General features: G+C 41.2%; 1 protein-coding gene across 1 annotated transcript in view; it reads right to left on the reverse strand.

Annotated features, from left to right (window-relative positions):
* Nucleotides 1-1795: 1795 nt before the first annotated feature.
* The window catches only part of SYTL2 (synaptotagmin like 2), an 82470-nt gene continuing 63444 nt past the window's right edge, over nucleotides 1796-20821 (reverse strand). The window contains exons 11-20 of the mRNA XM_039514775.1: nucleotides 18702-18749; nucleotides 17285-17379; nucleotides 15527-15643; nucleotides 14271-14440; nucleotides 13340-13442; nucleotides 11109-11279; nucleotides 7878-7956; nucleotides 6403-6502; nucleotides 5460-5665; nucleotides 1796-3095 (exon numbers count right to left, since the gene is read on the reverse strand). Of these exons, the coding sequence (XP_039370709.1) occupies nucleotides 2950-3095; nucleotides 5460-5665; nucleotides 6403-6502; nucleotides 7878-7956; nucleotides 11109-11279; nucleotides 13340-13442; nucleotides 14271-14440; nucleotides 15527-15643; nucleotides 17285-17379; nucleotides 18702-18749 (1235 nt within the window). The 3' untranslated portion in view covers nucleotides 1796-2949. The remainder of the gene's footprint in view (nucleotides 3096-5459; nucleotides 5666-6402; nucleotides 6503-7877; nucleotides 7957-11108; nucleotides 11280-13339; nucleotides 13443-14270; nucleotides 14441-15526; nucleotides 15644-17284; nucleotides 17380-18701; nucleotides 18750-20821) is intronic.

Below are 20821 nucleotides of genomic sequence, written 5' to 3' on the forward strand. Positions count from 1 at the left end.
CATAGTTCACTGTAGGCTTCAAGGTTGCACGTTTGATATGGTGACTCATTTTTGCCTTAGTGGAAAAAAGCCCAATGTGCTGGTCTGGAAAAGTACTTAATCTTCTGGGCATGCTACAAAAGTGATGTATTTGCCAAGATTTGGGGGGAAGTTTGAGGCGGTGTTCCTGACAGGGGCTAAAGGGTCTGTTTTGTTCCTTTGGTTTATTGCCTGTTCAAGTTAACTTATATAGGAGTGTTTAATGCTGCTGGTTAGCCAGATGATTGCAAGTGTAATTAATTATTTGATCATGGAAAGCTTCTCTAGGGGTGGGTTTTTAAAAAAAATTAAATCTAAAAAAAATTATGGTAATGATGTATTTTGAGTACTGGTGAGCACTGGCTTTTGAGGTAGCTGCATTATATTCTTAGTATCAATACCAAGAATGATTAAGGAAAATGGGATATTTGATTACTATTGTAATTGACCAGAGGTTTGGTCTGGTTATCCTAACTTGAGCACTTCCAGTTATGTCTGTCTGTACAAAAGATTATTACATGGCTTATTGGCTGAAGAGTTTCAGTCCAAAGATACCCTGTTCCAATCCTATAGTCTAAAAACTCCTGAAACTATTTTTAAACAAAAATAATATATTAAAGGACTTGTCTATGTGGTGCATTAGTGTGCCCCAGCTGAGGTGTAAATTCTAGTGTTCACAAGCCTGTCCCACACTAACTTCTGTGTGGACTCTATTGGCTCACACTAGAGGTTTTCTAGTATGCACTGACATAGCATGGTTTGAAATAGTGCTACATCAAAAACCAAAAAAACCCCAACCCTGTCTGGGGATTTGTCCTGCTTTGAGCTAGGGGTTGGACTAGATGAACTCCTGAGGTCCCTTCCAACCCTGATATTCTAGGATCACTGCACATCAGGGATTACACAGACAGCTCATGCACAACATGCTGGTGTGTACTAACGCACCATGTAGACAAGCCCTCAGTTGCACACATAAAATATGCACTTATATATTTGTAAGTTAGCCAGTGGAATGTTGCAGATAGTGCACACAATAATCCACTTTTGCATGTGCAACCAAATGTGCAGGTAATGTCCTTTATAAAAATATGCACTTCCTCATGTCAAACAAATCACAATGTAGTGTGAATAGGTAATAGGTAATAACTGGAGATATACCAATCTCCTAGAACTGGAAGGGACCTTTAAAAGTCATCGAGTCCAGCCCCCTGCCTTCACTAGCAGGACCAATTTTTGCCCCAGATTCCTAAGTGGCCCCCTCAAGGATTGAACTCACAACCCTCAGTTTAGCAGGCCAATGCTCAAACCACTGAGCTATCCCTCCCCTCCAAAAAGATTAATTATGCACATACACTCCTCAGTTCAGAAAGTTTTTTTAATATATAAAAAGATACAACAGGCAATTATTGTACCTCTAAGCTTCAGAAATATCCAGATTTCAAAGTTGGTTGGAAGCAGTGCAACCATGACCCTACATGGGTGCTTCTGAAAAATTCCACCCAAAATGCCTAATGCAGTTAGGCACTCAATTTCTATTGAAAATAAAAGGGAATTGGGCACTTAACTCTTTTAGTGACTTTTGAAATTCTCAAAATTTCCCCCTCCCTTGATTCATATTCGTAATTTAATAAAGTTTAGGATGCATTACCAGATTCTAGACCTATAGTAGTTGCAATAAATAAATACACAAGTGTATCATATGCATTTATTTTGAGTACTGTGACTTTCAATAATGCAATATGAAAATTTCACAGATATATGAAATGCAAATCTAGTATAATTGATCAGATGTGTATTTTAATTGAACAGTTACTTCTCTGAACACAACTGTAGCTTTAATAGGCTGCTTTTAGTTAAAATAATACATTTATATGTTTTTTACATTCAAACTTTTAGTTAAATACAATGCTATAGGATTGAAATTTGCTTGCTATTTCATATCGTGTAGGTTCTTTAAAGAACTACCCAATTCCTGCTGTGTTGTAGTGGTGGCACCAAAGTGCATACAAAAGTCTTGACACACCCAAAAGAGCAATCCAACAACACACTTGGGTACAGATAGTGTATACGCGTAAAATAAATATCCAATTTATTCATCAATAATAAAATGAGCAACTTAATGGGTGAAGAGATCCTTCAGAGTAACATTTAAATACAGTAAATTCAACTTCATTGCTTCCATACAGAATCCATAATTTAGAGATATGATAACAAAACCACTAGTATATGTACTATGTATACAGTCAAATCCTCTTTATGGCCCTGATCCTGAACATGTGGAAATTCAGCACCCTATAGGATTGAGCTCAATATCACCACTCTTCATAGAATGCTTATATCAATAGATAAAGCCCTCCCAAGCTCTGAGAGCTTAAAACTAGAGATGGAATTCCCCGTCATGAACTCTACCAAAGGGTGTAACCACCAGAGACTTGAACATACCATTAAAATTAAGCTGTAAACACACAGTGAATGTGACTATAGCAACCTATTGTCAGCTTATTTTAAATGCCACACAAAAGACCCTGGGAAATAGACAAAGTTGTTGCTTTTTTGGGTTTTGTTTTTGGGTGCATTATTTAGCAAATCACCAACATTTTGCACTATTCTAGGTGACCACACACACAACACACCCCTTGTAATTGGACCACTGAATTTCAATAGTATATTCTTTATTTAATTCATTTTCAGTGAGCAAGAAGTAAAAGGCCTTTAGTTTAAAAAAATAATCTGAAAGCAGAAAAGTTTAATTTGCATTACGTAGTAACATTTAGCAGCACAAAATAAAATAACAGAACAGAGGCTGTCTACAGATCTACTGTAGTACACACACTTTTATAGAATTCCTCCAAGTTCCCCATTTTATTATTTCCTTCCCCTCCCAAGATCCAACAAGTAAACATTTTGGACACTAGCAATTAGAAAGTCATCTTATTTTGTCAGCTTTGCTACCATTAGCATCCGGAGTGGCAGTGTATCTTCTACCCATGTGTTTGGCGAGCTCAACATTCTCTCCCATAGGGTGATTTCCTCTAAAGTGGAGTCCATCCAGTCCACTGCAGTACCATAGCTTTTGCCTTAGAAAAACATAAGACATTATTTAAAAGGAAACTTTAAGCACTTTTTGAAAATTGCCACCACAGTTAAGAGTAGACTCTAGGGCAAATCTCCACACATGAACAAAAATCAGCAATTCCCCCCCTCTTCTGAAAGCTTTTGACCTACCCTACAGAGTTAGCTGACAATTTTCATGGTGTGATTCTGCATTTTCTATACATGTACAACTCCCATCAAACCCAATTAACGGGAGTTGTGCCTACATAGGAACTAGATAATATCTCAGTATTCTCATGTGTTTGGTTTTTCTTGTTTGCTATTTATTAGCTCATCTTGTCAGGATCCCTAGTAAATAAGAAAGTAAGTCAAGATTTTCAAACTTTGGTGCCTAAAGTTCAGCATCTAAATCAGTGGCCTGATTTTCCCATTGACAGAAGCTGTGATTGATCAGTACCTCTTGGGAAGAAAAAAAAAATTATCATCAGGTCACTGATTCAGATACCAAAATGTAAGTTTAGCTGCTTAATTTCAGGAACCAAGTTTGAAATTTGTGACCCCAATTTATATTTATTTTTAAATTTGCTTTTGACTGTTATTATCCTAATGACCTGTGCTAAAAAGTTCTCTTCTCTGGGAAAAATCACTTTTCCATGAGTTTGCTAAAGAGACTTTAAACACTTTTTACTTGTTGTCTTCAGTTTGGGGAAAGAAGGCATTTCCTCTGCACAGGATGAATTGTCATTTTGTGGTGAGATGGTTTCACTATGAAAGTGACAAAGAAGATCGGGGGCGGGGGGGAATCAAGTTCACTTGGGGAATATTCATATTTTAATTTTAAAATGTAGTTTATTTTCAACACATACAATTTTTACTGTCAAGAAAGAAGGCCAAATTTCTCCTTGAAACAAAACCTTGAGTATTTGGGAACATATTAATTTTAGCAAAATTTCACACAGTTCTAATGAAAGGGTCTATTTTCAACACTTGAAGCATGTACAACTCTACTTATTTATCACACATTCATGTTGAGCTTACTGCCTTGGTGTTCTTAAAATTGTGGGGCAGCTAGACACTAAGACTTGCGGACATTAACTTTCAGTTAACTTTAGTAGGCATGACATAGGCAATTAAGTATTTACTCAAGTTTAGTGTTGCCACAGATCTTATTTTAGACTGGAGTTTCATGTGTGCTCCAGTTGTCCTTTTTAAAAAAAATTTATACTCTGAACATCACACTTCAGTTGCCATAAGAACACTATTTACCAAATACTAAGCTAATTCAGAGGAGAGTAAACCATGCCAGAATGTACCTAGCCCATGGTGCATGTTATATATGGATGTAGATGATGGGAATTTACTTCATGATTCTGCAATGTTTGATTTAATTATTCCTATCTTAGCATGTGTAACTAATAATGTCAAGATTATCCAGCCACAGTATTAATGTTCAGAGATAGATTTACCAAATGGGGTACACCTCAGGGAAAATAAATGTATTTTTGCAAACTTAGAAAGATTTAGTAATAACCTTGCTAAGATGTTCACTTAACTGGGCTTCCACGGGATGGGGGAGGAAATCTCTCATGCTAATGGCCAAGGAGTGCACACAAGAAAAGAGTGAAAGAAACACCTCAGAAATTGGGGTTTTCTGCTTTTCATTTATTGTATGCTAAATTCCTCCTCCTCCTTTTGCTGCTCTGGTCATGTCACTTCTCTGAGTCCCTTCTCTGACTTCCTGTTTTTTATACTGCCTCATATTCAACCTCTACAAACCTCATCTTCCAGGCACGCCCCCAATCTTGCCTCAACATATATCTGCATTTTTATTTCCTTCTTTCCCCACCTCCATTTTTACCAAATCTCCATCATCTTCTATCCACCAAACTTCACTCTTACCTTGCCCCTTCTGCCGAAATACACTTCACATTTCTCCCATATGCACCCCTTCTCTTCCTCAATTCCCTTTAAACCCCCTTCTTCCATGAATCCCTCCTCCGAGCACTGCCATCTTCACATCAGGGTTGTGTGTCTCAATCAGTTCATAAATTGATAGCAAGTTTTTTGGTGCAGAGACTGTGTATTCTGTGCTTTGTAAAGTGCTATGTACATTTATGGAAAGAGAGACATAAGATTTCTAATCTAATCTGAGATCGTCTCTAACTTGCCTGTACCCCTTAACAGGACTCTACTCCTGCTCTGTAACTGTGTATTGCATTTTGGGATCCTCGCTGCATGAAAGGTGACTTTCTAAATGAAGCCTAATGCCTGCAAGTTAACTCAGTGATATTTTGTACACAGAGGGAAAAATGGAGAGGCAAGACAAGTAAATGGAAATCCAGGTTGTATTTTGCAAGTTAAGGATTAATTTAATAAATGACCAGTACCTGTTCCCATTCCTATCCTGAGACCTCCCAGAAAGTGATTGGCTAGTTTGTTGTGGTCCCAGACTGTAAGTTCTACACATGCTTCTTTCAAATCATCAGCTCTAAAGCCATCGTAAACCATGGTGTGGTTGAACACTGGGTTTGTAGTTTTCGCCACTGCTCTTGTTTTCTGGCGACTCTTCCTACTAGTATCTGGAAGAATGGTACTTTGGAAAGAGAAAACATTGGCAGACTATATTAAAAAAACTGAGGGCTACATTAACATTCTTTTTTATATGAATAATACATCTGCAGGTTGACATTCTCATTAATATACTATGGGCTCTGAAACTGGGGGAAGAGGAAACGTGCCCACCCTCTTCAGAGAGCCTGAGGTCAGGGCTGGTGGAACTAATCACCTCCACACCTCAGAAGATGGAAGAGATAGATGGATGGGGCAGGGAGGAGACTTAGGAGAACTCAGTTATTGGTTTCCAGCCAGTGAGTGCCCTGATTCCTCAGCCACTTGGTCTCTAATGCCCTCCCTATGGCTTTATAATCCCCTGCCAGGAGGTAGGGAGGGAGGAAGGGAGAGGAGACAGGGTGGTTTTCCCTCCTTAATCACCTACTGCATGGCTTCCCACCAAGTAGGACATCCATCCACCCACTCCAACCTGGTTTGTTTAAAATGCACAATAAATAAAGCTAGTTGCATTAGAGGTTAGCACTGGTGGTTGATGGGAATGGCTGTCGGTTTTGACTAGCCAGTCAGTCAACCAGGAAGTCGGGGCATAAAGTGCAAGGTTGGAACTCGCCATATACATTGTGTCCGATGGGTGAGTGAAATGCATCAGCCCCACAGGGCATCTTGCAAGGCAGCATCTGGGAAGTCTCTCATGCTCACATGCACAAATTAAGTGAGGATTAATTAGCATAATTTTATTCATCCCACTATTGCGGTTACCATTTAACAAAAGAGTTGATCTTGTTGCCTCTCAGGAGAGGGAGGTCATTGCATTCCTTCACCCAGATGTGGACCTCTCCAGTGGACGGGGTCTTGTTACCTTTGGAAGAGACAAATAGGAAACCAATATTCACTCCCTTTAGAAATTAAATGTGAGCGGCAAAAGGAGGGAAGAAGTCAGAGAAGGTGACTGTACAAATTTGGGAGGAAATAAATTCACAGCCATCATACCAAACAAAGGCATGCCTCCATCATTGCATTTGTACAGTATGTACGCCAAACAAACCCCGAAGAAAGTAGACAGAAGAAGGGCAGGTGCATTCCCCTGTAGTTTCAGTTGGATGAGGTTATTCTAGACTTCCTGTCCCAAATCCTCACTTGCTGTTGTACTGTGCCACATTCCTCCTCGGAAATGGCGAAATTTAAATGGTGGGTGAGGTAACGCCTATCTTCTAATACTTTCCCTCTCTTTTGTAGGCAGACACTGGGAAATAGGTGCACAATTTGCTTATTTTGCATACACACTGGCACAGCTGGGGCCAGCTTTACAACTTACCTGCCAGCAGCTGGTGTGAACTAATACTCAATGAGCACCCAAAAATAAGATTTAAGTGCACATTGCCAAAGCATCTAAATGGTCACTGATCTGATCTTGAGAGGATTCCTCTACTCTTCTTATTACTTCCTAATTGCCTCCATCGTGCCCAACTCAGCTACCCAAGCTGCTGACAGGAAGGAGTGAATTTGTTTCTTATTGGCCGACTTGTTAAATTAAAAGTCCTTTGCTTCGCTGCCAGCCCACCCCAGTCAATTATTGTCAGTTAACAACTGACTCAGATCATTATCACTATTATAAACTAGGTACTAAGCAATTATCGTTCTTTCCCACATCCACTGCCTCTTGAACTCAGTGCACGGCTACTGTTTGCTTAGCATACGGCTGTTTGCCTGACTATTAATGACCACTCAGTCACTAGTGGCGAAGCAGGATCTCATTTCTCCTGCTCTATTAGATATGTAATCCAACTAGTCGCTAAAAGCCTATGCTGTCACCCAGGTGTAATTCCTAACATCGTGTGTATAAAAAAAGCTGAAAATATCTGAGAACTTAAACTGAATGGTAACTGACTGAATCCCAATGATGACTGAGCCTGATGATATTGTAAAACAAAAAGAGCTCTCAACTGTGCTTGTAGCGGTTTCCATCACTTAATTCTGATTCAGACACATTCTAGACTTTGGAGCGACAATCTTGGAATCTTTCTACATATATAACAAGAGTGTCTTTGCTTCCTTAATAAAAAGCACTGAATAAGTCATGGTCCTGAAGTGAGTTCATGGTCAGTTAAGCTTGATTCTATAGAAAAATGTCTACTCTTTAGGAAAAAGGTAGTTGAACTTTGGGAAATATATTCCCAAGAGGCTATTGAAACTAAAAAAAAAACAAAACAAAAACAAAAAGAATGAGCACATACCCCCGACAGGCTGTGGGACATACTGAAGGGCTAGTTTAATCTCTCCTCTGTTCTCTAGTTCAAGAGCTGCTGCTGTAGTCTGAAAATTAAAACAAATAACTCTGGTCACATCCTGGTGTAATGCAATACCCCCTTTTATAGCACTCCTTGTGTGTTTCACTTGTAACAAGGCAATGCCAGAAAGCAGGAAATTCTGCTTTGATACTTATTAGAAATTCCACTTCACACACATGGGTAGCCATTATAGATTACATGTACAAATTGCTCTGTAGAAAACTTTTGCATGAGTGATAGGTTTTAGTGAATTATAATGTGAAGCAGAATTTCTCTATTGCCAACTGAAGAATTTCTTGCATTCTTACCTTTAGATCTTCCTCAGTTTGCAGGCAAACAAGAGAGTTTATGGGAGGAGTTTAACCCCTGGAGTGCACCTTGAGATACAGATAGGTGCCTCTTTTGCTAAGGTACTGATAAAGCCCTATGATTGTAGATCATTCTCAAAAGAGATTTATCCATAGTTTTGCTGCCCTCCCATCCTTCATTGTGTCATGTCTACATTTAGAACATATGCTCTTTGGAGCAGTAGCCTTTTCTTATGTACATTGGGAAGCACCTAGCACACTTTTGAGCTCTGTAAAAAGTAACATGCAGACTAAAATACCAAAGCAACTTTCAAAAATAGGTAGGCTCTAAGCTGATAGGATGCTTGTTACTATCCTGTAGAACTACTTTAATTAGAAGACCACTTGCCACCTCTTTGGCTTTTGGCTAAGGCCTTACCTACCTACTTGCAGAAAATTTTAAACCAGTTTAGTTAAACCAATGCAAAAAGGCTGTGTGGACACAATTTGATTTAGAAGTAGTGGTTTATTTAAAATTTAGCTAGAATTGACTTAAGCCAGTTGCAAACCAAGTTGAGAGTGCCCACACAGCCTTTAGCTAAACCAGTACAGTGTTCTCTGGAAGACATGTCCTTGGATCAAGCGTAGCATCATTTTAATATGTATCCTGTATATACAAATTACTCTATCTGCAAGGGGATGCAATTTATGGTCTATGCCTCTGTCTGTTACAGCTTTCCCCCTATTCCATTTTGTTTCTTACAGCTGTCCCCTTACTCCATTTTGTTTTTGTTCTCCTCCTGTGGCCGCCCCTCCCTGGCTGTTAAGTTGTTTACCAGGGCCACTGCCCTTCTCAAAGGGAGGGCCCCTTAAGTCGTTCACCAAGAGCCATTGCCCTTCTCAAAGGGATGGCCACTTGTGCTGCGTGCTAAGTGGGACCACTGCCCTGTTCAAAGGGTTCGTCCTGTTATCACCTTGTTAACCTGGGCTCGGTGTAGGGGGCGCTGCCCAGAATGCAAGACCTGAAAAGGCCAAATAGCTGAGCATATGAGTCATACCTGTGGCTCAGAAACTTGCCCAGGCATGTCTGTGCTCACCTGAAGTCTCCTCTCCTCCCCTCTAACAAGGGGAACCAATCAAAGTTACTGATGGAAAGCTGCCTGAGTTTGCCTTTATAACCAGACATTTTCTGATCAGACCTCGGAGAGGTTCCTGCATTGCCGCCTGGTCTGATCAGCTAAGGGTCTTTGGGGGGGCCCTCTCCCCGCTCTCATTTGTTTTTGAGCGTACCCCCATTTTTAAACTCCCCTCCCACGAACAACGAATTTTGCCTGGAAATCTCCTGATTATTGTACGCGAATCTAGTCCTCTCTGCATCCTCTGATGCTGCTGCTGTTCCTGTCTCTGTGCTTGCAGCTGTCCTGGGGATTGGTAAGAACTCCCTCTTGCAAACTCCCCCTGTCCTAGATGCTGGCCTTGTTTCCCCAGCACACAGACCCAAGTTAACTCCGTGGTCTGTGTTCTGTAACTGATCTGTTTCTTGCTCTGCAGCGCCTTTGCTGCTAAGAAATAAGCCTGTGCCACTGCTGAGCTGTGCCTTCCTGGGCTGCAGGCTTGCAGTCGTCCCACTGCTGCAGTCACCATCACCCCCTTTGGGGCTGTATCCTGGGCACACACCACTCTGCCCTCTGAAACTACCCCTAGCATAAGGTGCACCCATTAGGTTAGGTTTAACCTTTAGTCTAGATAAGTTGTAATTTCATTTTGCATAGCTGTGGTTAAGTTAAGTTTAGAGAATTGTTTGTATTGTGCTCTGTAAGTTAAGTTTAAGAAGTTGTTGCATTGTGTTCTGTTGCTTGCTAATTTGTGTAGTCTTGGTTAAGTTAGATCATAGATAAGATTTTGCTGTGTTCTGTATAATTGTGATTAAGTCTGTCTTCCCACTGTCAGCCCCCCTCGCCCCCCCCCCCCCGGGGCTTCCCCAGTCACTTACAGCCTGTTTGTTCTCTGTGTCTCCCTGACTTGTTGCAGTCTCTCTGCTCTATGTCTCTCTCTGAGTTTAAATCTCCCCCCGCAGCGCCTCTGCCTTTGCTCTCTGCTCCACCACGTGCTTCTCTTCCCCCATCCCAATCTAGCATAAAACCCCGTTGGTTACCCTTTTTCTCCCTGATACACCTCACATTCTACATTTACACCACTGTGACACATTTTTATCTAAAATTGTTTGCTATTTAACATATTTTATCCATAACTGTTAGTTATATGCTGCTGTGACACACCCTTTACATAGAAATTGTTAGCTACCTGTTACATTTATACTTCAGTGTTAATTGGTTACCAACTGTATTGTACCCCACTGTATTGTACCCCACTATTGAAACCCCCTATACTATTTGCTAAAAGAAACCCCTCCCCAACTGTCTACCTTAACAAACCCCATATACCCCTCACTATTGAATTTTCCCTGTTTTTGCATTTTCTTAATAAAGTTTATTTTGCACCCCACCAGTGCAGTAGTTGTCCCCCAAGATCCCCTACCTCCTGGCAGGGACGGCCTCCAGTAATATTATGTGGCCACAAAGCCAGGAAGTTCAACATGGGATTCCCACTCCTCAGGCTGGTCGAGACTCCTGGGGGTACAAGCTGCTTCTCTCTGAAAGCATCCCTACTGGCCAGCCATTCATTGGCACAAGGAAAAGTCTCAAAATTGTACGTCCTGCCTGCCTGCAAGAAGCATTTCTATAACTGTAGCCACAACAAAAATGCTCAAGCAGGAAAAAAAAATGAGAAAATGGGGGACCTCAGAATATAAAGATGGGCAGAAACCCGTGACTGGATAGAGATCACGTCTCATTCATACATACAATACAATAAACACCTAAGAACTTACCCTAGGCTTAAGCGGGAACCAGTTCATCTGCTTATTCAGTTTGTCATTCCAGTCCCATGTTCCCAAATCAAGTTCCACCTCACCTAGGAAACTATTGCGCCCAAAGGTGTCATTGTGCCAGACAGAGAGATTCAGTCTCTGGGTCTTTACCAGTTCCTTGTCAATTTTATACTGCAAGAAGAATGAAGCAAAAGAATTACAATTTAAACAAGGCAGCAGAGACACTGGAACAAATTGTACAGTGGGCAGGGGCGGCTCCAGACCCCAGCATGCCAAGTGTGTGCTTGGGGCAGCATGCTGCAGAGAACACTCTGCCGGTCGCTGGGAGGGCGGCAGGCGGCTCCGGTGGACCTCCGGCAGGCGTGCCTGCGGAGGGTCCACTGGTCCCGTGGAGCATCCGCAGGCACGCCTGCGGGAGGTCCACCGGAGCTGCGGGACTGGCGACCGGCAGAGCGCCCCTCGTGGCGTGCCGCCGTGCTTGGGGCGGTGAAATCGCTAGAGCCTCCCCTGACAGTGGGGGTGCTGAGAGCCATTGAACCAAACTGCAAACCCTGTATATAATGGAAACCACTTAAAGCCAGCGGGTTCAGCAGCACCTATGCAAGGGACTATTTCATCAACACTCAAGAATCCAGGAGTGACTGAGATTAGAAGAAGGCCAATCATACTGGAAATCCATTCAACAACCCATTTAGGTCTACCAGAGACGTAGAAAATTATGGCTACTGTACATATTTGAGACTCTAGTTCAAAGAGTTTAAATTCATATTCATCTCACATTCGTTAGTAAGAAATGCAGAAAAATCAGTACATACAATTCAGTATATCCAAACATACTGAATAATACTTGGCCAGCTATCTTCCAATATCTGTACATACAGTTATTTAATCTTCACCACACTCCTGTGAGCTAACGAAAAATTATCTCCATTTTGCAGATGGAGAAGTTAAGCACAGAAGTTAAGCTACTTGCTGAGGTTACACAAGTCAATGGCAAGTTTAGAACAGAACTCAGGAGTGCCTGATCTCCAACCCTGTGCTCAGACCACTAGACCATATTTCCCTCCATACCTGTTTTCAGAAACCAAGTCACTCTGTCCAGTGCTAGTTGAGGAAATATACATGTATAAGTGAAAGGAAAGGATACACTGGGTGTCACAGAGTGTCTGGTCCCACCTGTGCCATAATAAGTTAGCTGCTTTCTAGCTTATTGGGGTCAAGTGATAGCTTAATGGACAACTGGGCCTTACAGAAGGACTGAGAGAGCTCAGACTGGGTTGGAACCACAGGGAGCAAACAAGCTGCTGTGGTAGACGTTGAGCCAGAGTCTGCAGGAGGCCAGATACTCCAAGGGAACCAGCCTGGAGGCCAGTACTCTATATGAACTAGCCTCTGTTTGTCAGAGGGTGGAGATGGATGGCAGGAGAGAGATCACTTGATCATTGCCTGTTAGATTCACTTCCTCGGGGGCATCTGGCATTGGCCATGGTCGGTAGACAGGATGCTGGGCTGGATGGACCCTTGGTCTGACCCAATATGGCCGTTCTTATGAGGGAAGACTCAAAGGTAGCCCAGAAAAGGGCTGAGAATAGGGCCTAGAGAGCCTGCTGAAAAGAATCCATAAAGGACAGGAAAACCTTTTTGGTTTACTGGGACTTTCAATTGGACTTTTGGGGTTACATGTGTTTGTGATTTGGACAGAGGGCCAAGCTACATCTCCAGCATGGACCTGTGTGTGGAGAGCCAAGGAGATCCATCTTGGGAAAGGAAACTGAGGGAACGAGTGCTGGTAGTGCCATGCTTGAACACAAGGGGGCAGCTGCATACTACAATACTGGGCAATAAGAAAGGGCATAGTATGGAGTAGTATCTATAGTTAGGCTGGGGCCTCAAGAAATTTTTGCCATTGACTTGCTCTGTGCTTCAGTTTCCCTTATCTGTGAAATGGAAACAATAGCCTTGCTTTGGAAAGTGTTTTGCAATCTATGGACATAAAGTGTTAATTATATTACTGTCTCTCCTCTTCTCTGAACACTAAAATCCTGAATCTAAGGTATCAAACTGGAAAAACATTCCACAACGCCACTTAAAATACTCAACACAGAATAAAAATGGAGGATTCTATTTCGGGGCTACATGAATATGGGGCCTGGAAAAATCTCAATTCCTGGTATTTCAAGATGTACATTTGCATCATTTGTGTGTTCACCTAGTAAATATTAAATACGTACCCGCAATATTTCATTATAGACTGGATTCAATGTTTTCTTTTTCACTGAGGTCTTCCTTTTCCCCAGCTTGTATTTCTCTGGAAGCAGGTAAGTCTTTACATACCTAAAAATTTAAACAAACAGACTGATAAGGTCAACAAGACATTGTGTAATACTGCAAGACACGGTAGTTTCCCCCCTGCCCAATACAAAAACCCAAAAGTGAAATACACGTTTTACAGAAGATAAACTTGGTTAGCAATGCAGTTAGTGTAATGTACGCTCTTCAGTTAGTGATTTCTAAGTCATTCAGTACTTACCATTTCAGTAGGTCTGAGTTTTCGATAAGTAATCACCTTAAGAATGAACATTAATGGTTTCTACATTATTGATTAAAAAGTAAAAGCCCTCTTTAGAATCACAGAAATTAAAGATAGAAGACACCTGTTGGATCATCTTGTCCCCTGCCCTTGCCAGGGCAGAATATCTAGACTTTTTGCTGGGATATCCAAATCTCATATTTGGATGTGCCAATCTAAATCTGGACACACAAAACGGGGAATTTACCATGCAGATTATTAATTTGATCATCAAAAAATAGAATTTGAAGTTCCTAATAAATTGGGCTTTCTATATTATTCTTTGGTATGGAAGTAAATGTACACACATGTACAATCTGTGTGATTTCTGGCCTGCGTAACAGTTATACTTTTGTGTGCTCTATAAATGAGCCTTAAAATCTCTAGGACCTGCTATCTGTAAAGCCAGTCAGCCATTTATGTTTAATTCAGTGCAAGGAATCAAGGTGGCACACACCTCACTTGTGCATTTTCTCTTTTTTTGTTTTCTTTTTGAAGACCAAGATAATTGTGATTGAAAGGCTCTGTCTACACTTCTTGTGCATGGAATAATAATTTGTTAGGAAAAACTGTGCAACCCTGATTACACTTACGGGTCTGAATGTTGTTTCTTAACATCTGCAATTGCCAAGTCTTTACACTGGGAAACAAAAATCTGGAGCTCCTTCAGCTGTTCTACATAATCAATGGCAAACTGAATGTGGCCTTTCACATCCACATTGCCAAAGTCTCCACTGTAGATGCTCATTACACTTCCGCTCACCTGTACACATGAAAAGGGAAAAAACATTCTTTTAGTCTATGCTTCTGGTCAGACATATATGTTATTAGAATGGGAAATATTTAAGAAATTCATCTGCACTCAATTCAGAGACAGTAGAGAAACCAACTGTACTCCACTTAGATGTACTTTTGAAACATGGTTTTCCCTGAAAGAGATTTTAATCCATCCAATGAGAAATATTCACTAGCTTTTATTATAAGATGACTGTAAGCCTCCAAAAACTCAAGTGAAAGGTGCTATGTAGAAGCGCAAAGTATTATTTATTGCATAATATACTAGAAACAAAGTAAAGAGCACACCATATACAGCATATTCCAATCAGAGTCTTCAGTTATTATTTTCATGCCTCTATATTTTCTTTCCCTCAGAAAATGGGGCCTCAATACTCTGGTGACGGGTACTCTATAAATGCCCAAAAGAGATTGGGGTAAAATTTTCAAGAATGCCTAAGTGATCTAGGCACCTAAGTCATTTTTGAAAGTTTCACCCTAGGTGGATTGGAAGAAGAGTACGACAGATACACAAGTGGGTGGCTTTTTATTCTCACTGTCCCCCTTCAAATTGCCCAAAACTCTCCTTTGTCATGATGCCTGCAAAGAAAACTTGGCAATGGTTTAGGCCCCTGCCCATCATGCTGACTACTACTGTCTCACTGTTTCCTTGTACTCCCCAGTCTGTCAGTATCCATCTGTTGCCTCTATTCTTCTACTTAGATTGTAAGCTTCTTGGGGCAGGGACTGCCTTTTTGGCCTGTATTTGTACAGCGCCTAGCACAATGGGGTCCTGATCCATGTCTGGGGGTCCTATTCACTACAATAATATAAATCTATCTCTTGTAATGAAAGGCATTTGTAATGGCATCAATCCTTTGAAAATAAAATAAAAATAGTTCAGTTTGTTACATTCATATGCTGCCTAAGGTCAAAAAAATGGAGCATTAGACAACTTTACATACACTGATACTATAGCAATGAAGTCTAGAGAGAAATAGATACAAAGGAAGGGGAGCGACACAAAGGTTTGGCAAAAGCAGAGTGCTATTAAAACAAGCTTTGGTTTACATACAGAAGACAAGGACGCCATGCCAGAAGAGCCGCTAAGATTGGTTAGAGAGCTGGGGCTCTTCTTGATTCTGCCATGAGGATAACTGCTTTCTGATGTTGTATCAGTGTCTCTGTCACTCTACAAGACATCACACAAAGAAAGCCAGCGTGGGCATTCAGAAGTCACAAGGAACACAGTTAAAAGTTGTCATAATTTTAAAAAGCAGACTTGTAAAGACTGGAGCTCTGTGGATATTGGGAGCCACATCCCACAGTGGTGCAGTGCAAGCAATTAATAATTCCTTAAATTAGATCATGCTTCTGCTTTGCATGAGGGAAGTTAGTTGTACTAAAAACCAAAAAAAGGTTAGAGGGAAACGCCACACATTTTAGAGTTTCCTACCTGTGTTACAAGTTGAAATCTTGATCTAAAATGTACTTTTACATCTTTTGTGCAGTGATTAGTTTAACTAGGCTCATTAGTTTTGCTTTCTCATGCATTAGCTCAGTATAACGCAATTTATAATGCTAAAATCTTTAACCACTCTGATTCAATTCAAGTGGTTTAGTTAAAGGAGAATGTTCATGGTAGAGCACACAAGGCAACAAATGACTTTTGGGGGATGCTTTAGCAGTTACATCAGGAGCCTTGGGTTCGGTGTTACTCAGCCAGACACACGCCTGTAGAAACTCCTGTCCAAATCCACCTGTTTGTTGCTAGGAGAAGCACACTGTCTATCCTATTCAAAAAACCCATCAAACAGGTGCTTTAGGAGCATGCCCAGGTCACCAAATTAGGAATATTTTGGACTGAGGGTGGGGCCAAATTTCAGACTGAGTCCATAAACAGAACACCCTGTCAGCTGTCTCCTCTCTTTTGCAGGGAAGGGATCCAGCTCAGGCACCCCATGCTGACTGCAACTGGGGCAGCATGGCACAGGGAGAAAGATAATCCTGCAGGTAGCAATGTGAGTGCTCATTTTTAGTACATCTGTGTTCTTAAGTCATTGCTGTTCTGGCATCCACTAATGCAACTCCACCAGTGATGATAGTAATTGGAGCTAATTGGCTCAGGTATTTTTAGATGACAACATGGACAACCCTGGTCAACTACAGGTTTTGTTTTTGGCATACACCGATGAGGCCCAAAGGGTTTACTCCAAGGCCAATCAACAACTGCTTCTTAAGAAGTCAGCAGACTTTCAACTAGCTCAGATGCTTTACCCACAAGAGCAGAGCATGCTGTCTGCAACACTGAGCATCTACTGATTCAGGGAATGAGACAGATTTCTAACTGAACTGTCTCAGACAGGCTATCAAGCTGATCTCCCCAGCATACTGCTATGGGAGAAGTCACCAGATGGTAATATTACACATCATCTTACAAGCTCCCTTTCTTAGCATGTGAGCAGCGTTCAGTCTGAAAAAAAATACTGTATTGTTAGTTTTTTGATTGAGATTGTTTAAGGGAAGCTGTTGCAAACAGTAAGAGTGTTTGCTCGGTCTTAATTGCTCTAACTAGCATCAGTTCTTGATGGAGAGTTGCATCCCAGGAACTGAGCATTGCTACTTGGGCTGAGATTTCTGAAAGAGGCAATTGCCTACATGCTATTTATGGCCCCCTCTGTTCAAGTTCTGGTGTACAGGTAGTGTAAGTTACACTGAGAAGAAACCCCAACTCCACACCACTGATTCAAAAGTAAGCTGACCTGGAAGGCCCCCAAAAATAATACATGAAATTATTCCTCTTTATACCATTTTTTAAAAATCAGATACTTGCCTCTTCTTGTAGAAATGCTGGTACTGACTGGCTCAATCTTTTGAGTTTTTCAGGATTTGAAAACTGGTGATCCAGGTCTGAAGGCACTGTGGATACTAAAGAGCAGCAATTCAAGTTTTAAAACTATCCTGCCTTCTGACATTAACCAAACTTGGTCCTAATAAGCAGAGATTGGGATAGACTACTTTGGACAAAAATACATTTACATGCACATGCTGTATCCACATGTAACTTGTATGCAAGATATTTCATAGATTCATCCATGTTAAGGGTAGAAGAGACCATTATGGTCATCTAGTCTGACCTGTACAACAGGCTAAAGAACCTTGATTCACTATGTTGTGCTGTACAAAAAATATAATTTTTGCATATAATTATGTAATACACTAACCCAGGTGCTGAATGAAAGTTTTGACCACAAATTTAAAGATTAACTTTAAAAAACCTTTTACCTGCCAACTCTTATGGTTTCTGATTTCCTCCTAGAGCAGAAGGAGGAACCGTGCTTTTTAGACATGAACAATGTCACAAAATGCAGCTGAGATAACAGAACTATGGCTCTTCATCAGTAAAGAAAGGCCAAGCCCTGCTCTCCTTACTCGTGCAGTTAGTCTCATTCATGTCAATGGGATTATTCATACATTAAATGAGCAGGGTTTAGTCCCAGAAGAGGAAGTAATTTTCAAATATTCTGATTTGGTTACATATTATGTAGTCTGTTAATGATTCAGTATCTGAAGTACGTCTGTTCACCCTCACAAGTGTTTTCACTGAATTACACTGCTGAATTCTTAATTTAATACATTGTCCATAGCAACAGTGCAGAAGCTAGCCTTGCAAGTAACGATTTATACCAAACCAATGGTTCTCAACCTTATGCTATCGCATGATCCTTTCCATCCCAGGAGTCCAGCCCCATTTAGGAATATGGGAAAGGTAAGGTGAACCCCACCCAACACCTGTTCAAAGCCTCCGGGTTGAGGACTTAGGCACTATACATGATGCTTGCAAAACTGCACTAACTGCTTTTGCTACAATGTCATGCACTATCACTTCCCATGACAGACAAGTACCACCAATTTGGCAGCACGCCAGATACAACCCAGGTTAAGTGTGCATGCGAATGTTGTAGCAACCACGTACAATTCCTCCCCAGATGTCACACACGTGCATCCCAAACAAACTTGGTACAAGACAAGGTCTCTCAGTCCAATTACCCCAAAACTGAAATTGTACCTCAAGATTACATTGAAAACACACAAGGCATTGTTGGCACGCAGTTAGCTTTGTGAGCGGCAGCATTTCGTAACAAAAACAAAGTCCAGACTTGTTAGTTAGTTGATATTAAATAAAATGGATTTGAAACTAAATCAGTGGAGTTATATCCACTGGTTGATGGAAAGATCCTGTTACTCACTTCCTTGTACATTTTCATTTGTCTCTTGTTGCTGATCGGTTTTCTGATCTGCTCAGAAGGGCAACATTGAGAACAATACATTGTCATTCAATAAGATAGATATCAGATTTGTATAAACAACAAGGAGTCTTTGTGGCACCTTAGAGACTAACAAATTTATCTGGGCACAAACTTTCATGAGCTAAAACCCACTTCATCAGATGCATGGAGCGGAAAATACAGAGGTAGGTATAAATACACAGCACATGAAAAGATGGGAGTTGCCTTCACAACTGGGGAGTCAGTGCTAACGAGCCAATTCAATTAAGGTGGAAGTGGGCTATTCTCAACAGTTGACAAGAAGGGGTGAATATACCAAGGGAGGAAAAAATCACTTTTGTAGTGTTAATGAGGCCAATGAAATCAAGGTGGCCCATTTGAAACAGTTGACAAGAAGGTGCGAGTATCAGCAGGGGGAAATTAGTTTTTGTAGTGACCCATCCACTCCCAGTCTTTATTTAGGCCTAATTTGATGGTGTCCAGTGTGCAAATTAATTCCAGTTCTGCAGTTTCTCGTTGGAATCTGTTTTTGAAGTTTTTTTGTTGAAGAACTGCCACTTTTAAGTCTGTTATTGAGTGTCCAGAGAGACTGACATGTTCTCCTACTGGTTTTTGAATGTTATAATTCTTGATGTCTGATTTGTACAACTGATACCTTCAAGTCAGCGGGACTGCTATGGGTACCCGCATGGCCCCACAGTATGCCAACATTTTTATGGCTTACTTAGAACAACACTTCCTCAGCTCTCATCCCCTAACGCCCCTACTCTACTTGTGCTACATTGATGACATCATCATCTGGACCCATAGAAAGGAGGTCCTTGAGGAATTCCACCAGGATTTCAACCTCAGCCTGGACCAGTCCACACAAAAGATCCACTTCTTCGACACTACAGTGCAAATAAGCAACAGTCACATAAACACCACCCTATACCGGAAACCTACTGACTGCTATACTTACCTACATGCCTCCAGCTTTCATCCAGACCACATTACATGATCCATTGTCTACAGCCAAGCTCTAAGATACAACCGCATTTGCTCCAATACCTCAGAAAGAGACAAACACCTACAGGATCTCTATCAAGCGTTCTTAAAACTATAATACTCACCTGGTGAAGTGAAGAAACAGATTGACCGAGCCAGAAGGGTACCCAGAAGTCACCTACTACAGTACAGGCCCAACAAAGAAAGTAACAGAACGCCACTAGTCATCACCTAGAGCCCCCAACTAAAACCTCTCTAGCGCATCATCAAGGATCTACAACCTATCCTGAAGGACGATCCCTCACTCTCACAGACCATGGGAGACAGGCCAGTCCTCGCTTACAGACAGTCCCCCAACCTGAAGCAAATACTCACCAGCAACTAAACACCACACAACAAAAACACTAACCCAGGAACCATTCCCTGCAACAGACCCCGTTGCCAACTCTGTCCGCATATCTATTCAAGAGACACCATCATAGGACCTAAACACATCAGCCACATCATCAGGGGCTCATTCACCTGCACATCTACCAATGTGATATATGCCATCATGTGCCAGCAATGCCCCTCTGCCATGTACTTTGGCCAAACCGGACAGTCTCTATGCAAAAGAATAAATGGACACAAATCTGACATCAGGAATTATAACATTCAAAAACGAATAGGAGAACACGTCAATCTCCCTGAACACTCAATAATAGACTTAAAAGTGGCAATTCTTCAACAAAAAAAATCTTCAAAAACAGACTCCAACGAGAAACTGCAGAACTGGAATTAATTTGCAAACTGGAAACCATCAAATTAGGCCTGAATAAAGACTGGGAGTGGATGGGTCACTACAAAAACTAACTTTCCCCTGGTGATACTCACACCTTCTTGTCAACTATTTGAAATGGGACACCTTGATTACACTGGCGTCATTAGCACTACAAAAGTGATTTTTCCTCCCTTGGTATTCACCCCTTCCTTTTCAACTATTGAAGAACAGCCCACTTCCACCTTAACTGAATTGGCTCGTTAGCACTTACCCCCTCCCCCCATGGTAAGGCGACACACAGCCTCTATATTTTCCACTCTATGCATCTGATGAA

Source organism: Mauremys reevesii, linkage group 1, assembly GCF_016161935.1.
Source record: "Mauremys reevesii isolate NIE-2019 linkage group 1, ASM1616193v1, whole genome shotgun sequence".
NCBI lineage: Eukaryota > Metazoa > Chordata > Testudines > Geoemydidae > Mauremys > Mauremys reevesii.